The sequence below is a fragment of the Triticum aestivum genome, chromosome 4B (assembly GCF_018294505.1).
Source record: "Triticum aestivum cultivar Chinese Spring chromosome 4B, IWGSC CS RefSeq v2.1, whole genome shotgun sequence".
Lineage (NCBI taxonomy): Eukaryota > Viridiplantae > Streptophyta > Magnoliopsida > Poales > Poaceae > Triticum > Triticum aestivum.
In genome coordinates this window covers 239,014,847-239,019,021 of record NC_057804.1, presented here as the reverse complement: position 1 = coordinate 239,019,021, position 4,175 = coordinate 239,014,847, and the positions used below count along the sequence as shown (strand labels likewise).

General features: G+C 40.9%; 1 protein-coding gene across 1 annotated transcript; it reads right to left on the bottom strand.

The window, feature by feature from the left end:
* Positions 1-413: 413 nt before the first annotated feature.
* On the bottom strand, positions 414-2,893 carry LOC123091890 (short-chain dehydrogenase TIC 32, chloroplastic). Its single transcript, XM_044513511.1, has 2 exons — positions 2,346-2,893; positions 414-871 (listed from the first exon to the last, which is right to left on the bottom strand). Exons 1-2 carry the CDS (start codon positions 2,510-2,512, stop codon positions 811-813), a joined length of 228 nt encoding a protein of 75 aa, XP_044369446.1. The 5' UTR covers positions 2,513-2,893; the 3' UTR covers positions 414-810.
* Positions 2,894-4,175: the final 1,282 nt, after the last annotated feature.

Sequence of the window (4,175 nt, the reverse complement as noted above, 5' to 3'; positions counted from 1 at the left end):
TTCATAAATATAAAACTCCTCAGAGACTTATAGAACCTGTTTACACTCACAAACATATTGGTCCCTTAACCTATAAGTCTTCAATAACACCAAAATCACTAAGGGGCACTAGATGCACTTACAACATTGTTCATTGCAAGCACAACAATATTGGGCATAACAGGATACACACAATTACAAAAGTAGAAACATTCCAATAGTTCAAGAGTGCTAGGCTACATAACATGATGAATCAAAGCAACAAATATAGACTTGATGTTAACAAACAGAGACTGCAAATCTATAGAGCAGGGATCAACCGACCTTGTGTGGTGGTCGGGGTGGACGACCACGTCCTCTTGGTCATACATACACACACACACACACACACACACATGCATACATACATACGTACATACATATAGGCCAGATCATTAGAAAAATGTTGAAGCATGTTGAATAACTAAACGTATATACATGTATATAGAAGCAACAGAACAAGTATATATCCTCTCTCTCTTCCTCAACATGTGTATACAGGCCAGATCGTTTAACGGATTGTTGTTGTACAAAAACAAATATGTTGTGCATCAATTGCTTGACTAGATTTAATGTTAAGCAGAGGCTGGTGTTTTTCCTAAATCAAACTGATGTACCACTAGTACTAGCACTAAAGGATGAACTTGACAGGAAGGAAATCAAAACAAGGACAATAATTTGTTGTTGCACCCAATAATATAGCATGCCCAGAAGGAATCAACAAGGAATTACCAAGAAGAAGAAGAAGAAGAAGAAGAAGAAGAAAAACGAGGTTCAGGTTCAGGCATTCAGCTAGGTGTCCATGAGTGGGAAACCTTCCCTCTCCGAAAGGGCAGGGGTATGTTGAATTGTCCTGCAGCGGAACACAATAGAGAGGGAGCATGAGAAACAAGGCAAATAGATTTAACACACTACAATTTGATATCTAAACCAATAACCTTGAGTATTGATTGTGTCATTTGCATACATCAAAGAAAGATGATTAAATTCAGTTGATAGCAGCACGCAGAAAATATGAAGGATTATGGAAAGAGGAACAATGTGATCATCTTCATCCACTAAAATGATAGAGTCAGTTCAACAACTTGAATTTAGAGATGAAACACAGTTTCTGTTATGCGAGATGATCTTCGAGACTGAACGAATCGCGCATTTGCTTGCGCAGAATCTGCTCAAGTCTGAAACTGCACACAGACTCGCTCCTTAATACAATGATGTAAATCCACACAGTCGGAGTATGAGCCATCAGCGCAAATTAGACAAGGATGTAAAAGTATGTACTACAATGTAACTCTAAACCTGTCCCTAACCACATGCAATTGCACATTAGACAAGATATGAAATTGTGAATAGGCACCCAATAATTTGACATCGTACATTTCTGCATCCTATCTCCCAGGCTATGAGCTACCAGGGAAGGCAATACAAGACAATGCGCAAAACAACTGCATGCACAAATAAAAGACCTTAGACATCAAACTAGCTAACTAGGTAATATAAGACAGGGCGCAAAACAACCATCAATTTGCACTACAACACAATGATAATAGATGGAAGCAAACTGTATAAATCGAAAACTCACTCTATGAACTGAGAAGATTAAGAATAACAGAAGGCACCATGAAACTACTACACCAATCAGAGCTTGAAGAATTCAATGAAATGGATTCAATGCCCTAAGTAGTAGCCTTTTTAGTTATCCTTCAAGCTACTGTTTTTTTTTTGAATTCGTCAAGAAGTTACTATACTTTCTGTCAGCAACCAACCGAACAACGATCCTTTCTTACCTAATGTGTGCAAGTCCAAATAAATTAATAAACAATCCGTTTTATAGAGCAAATGATATGCCCCCTTTTTAATCAGGGAACACTGTGAGTTATTAAAGTATGCGTCAACAAACATGCAAGCTGGATAGCAAGAATGAAATATACACGAGATCGGTTACTGAAAAAATACACCAGGTCAGATTACTATTTTTGAAGAAAGGTACAACCAGTACCATAATATTCTGTCGAGGATCAAATGATGTGATGCAAGAATCATTCATATCTGCGCAAAATACTTGAGTAATACTATGACTGGCACAACAAACTACTAGTTGCAGCAGCCACTCCAACCAACATGGCATATTACTTATAGTCAAAGTTGATGTGCAAAGCCCAGAAATTAAATCCGCTCAATGTTGACTGAAACTATGAAATTGATAAGTCATCTCGCTATTGTACTATTACCTACTCATGAGGCAGGGGTTTCTCTGAATTTAATGGCTGACAGCCCCTAGCTAACTGAACCTGAATGAATGAACGAAAGGGGTAGGGCGTACGCACATGAGGATGTTCAGCGGTAGGCCCCTGTCGGCGAAGTTGGCGGCGAAGTTGCGGATGGAGGTCAGTGGGGAGAGGTCCAGCTCTATCAGGTTGAGGCTGGCGACGGGGGTCTCGGCAAGGACGACCTGGCGCACGGCCTCTGCCGCGGCGAGGTTGCGCACGGCCATGATGATGTGGGCCCCATGTGCCGCCAACACGCGTCCGTCTCGGAGGCGATGATGACTGCCGGGTCGGCGTACTCGTCGTCCTCGAAGGCGATGACCCAGACGGCCATCGCGGGTCTAGGAGCGCCGCCTCGCACTGCCTGACCTGGGGCTAGGGTGAGGGGATGGCGCTATGGTGTGCGATGGCGGCGGGGGTCGTCGATGGTGAGTGTGAGGGTGGGGCGGTGGCTGCGGGAGTGGATCCCATCTCACTGAACCGAGAGGGAGAGAGAGAGAGAGAGCGGCGACTGGGACATGAAGGGTGATGGAAGGGGGATGGCCGGGGATGGGGGAGGAGGGGCGTCGGAGGAGGGATCTGGATCGGGGAGAGGGAGGCGGCAGCACTTGATCTAGGGTTTCTTGGGAAGGAAGGGGATTGAGAGAGGAGGGAGGAGAGGTTAGTAAGAGACGCTGGATCCATAGGAGGTGGACGGCTCAGATCGAATACAGTGGGGTGATCCGTGGGCTACGTCCTAATTGGTTGGAAACACGAGCTATTAAAAATCACTCTATTTCTTAATGCTAAAAACAGGGGGTTTGTGAAGCAGCTATCAAAATTATTTTGCAAAATGGCATCACTAAAAATTTCATTTAAGTTAGACCACATTTTATGGATGATCACCAATTTGATTGCATTTCCTATCTTTCTAGCTATTTTGTGAAACGACCAATTCGGTAAGAAGCGGGTCAAATTTAAACTACACGTGTCTTATAGTTTGCTATTTATTTTTTTCAAAAATCATTTTTAGTTACTAAAGTAGCTATTTCATCATAAACAAAGCAAGAGTTTTGCATTATTAAGCACCTAATTAAGAATGGGCATGCCTGCAAATTTGAACACATTTTCAAATCGGCATAAGAAATTCATACAAAAAAATGGAAAACCTTCGCATTGCGTCATTATATGTGACCTAGTTTCTAGAAAAAGTACCAAACTTCAACTACGACAATTGTCTTAAAGAAGTGTTCTTAGAAACGAGCTATCATGCGTGATGTTTCATAGCTTTCAAGGGAAATGGCCAATGTTATGGCTGCATTCATGGCATAGTTTGTTCAAATGATCTCATATTGTGTATGAGGATGCATCTTGGAATGGCAAATAATATTGTCTAAGAAACTTTCATTTTCTTTGGACGAAAAAATCATTTCCATTTTTCGAGTGCCCAAAATGAGTTTTTTTATGGATCTGCCATTTATTTGTTGCAAAATTGGACCGAATCAATTTTCTAAAATATTAGGCCATATTTAATGTACAATTGAAAAAATAGTTGGGTCTCAAAAGTTTTGGTCCACCTCTCTTGAAAAAGACAAATTCCGGCCGATTTAGTAGGAAGCGGGTCAAGTTTGAACTGCAGCTGCCTCATAGTTTGCTCATGATTTTATTCCAAAAATCTTTGAGGTACATAAGTATCTATTTAATCAGAGAAACACCAGAAGTTTTCCAATATTCAACCACTAGCTAGGAACAGTCATACCCGCCGTTTTGACCGCATTTTGAAATGGGCATGAAAAATTCAAAAAATTGGAAAACCTTCGCATTGTGTCATTATATGTGACCAAATTACCAAGAAAAATAATAAACTTGTATTACGGTAATTATTTTAAAAAAAGTGTTCTCAGAAATGAA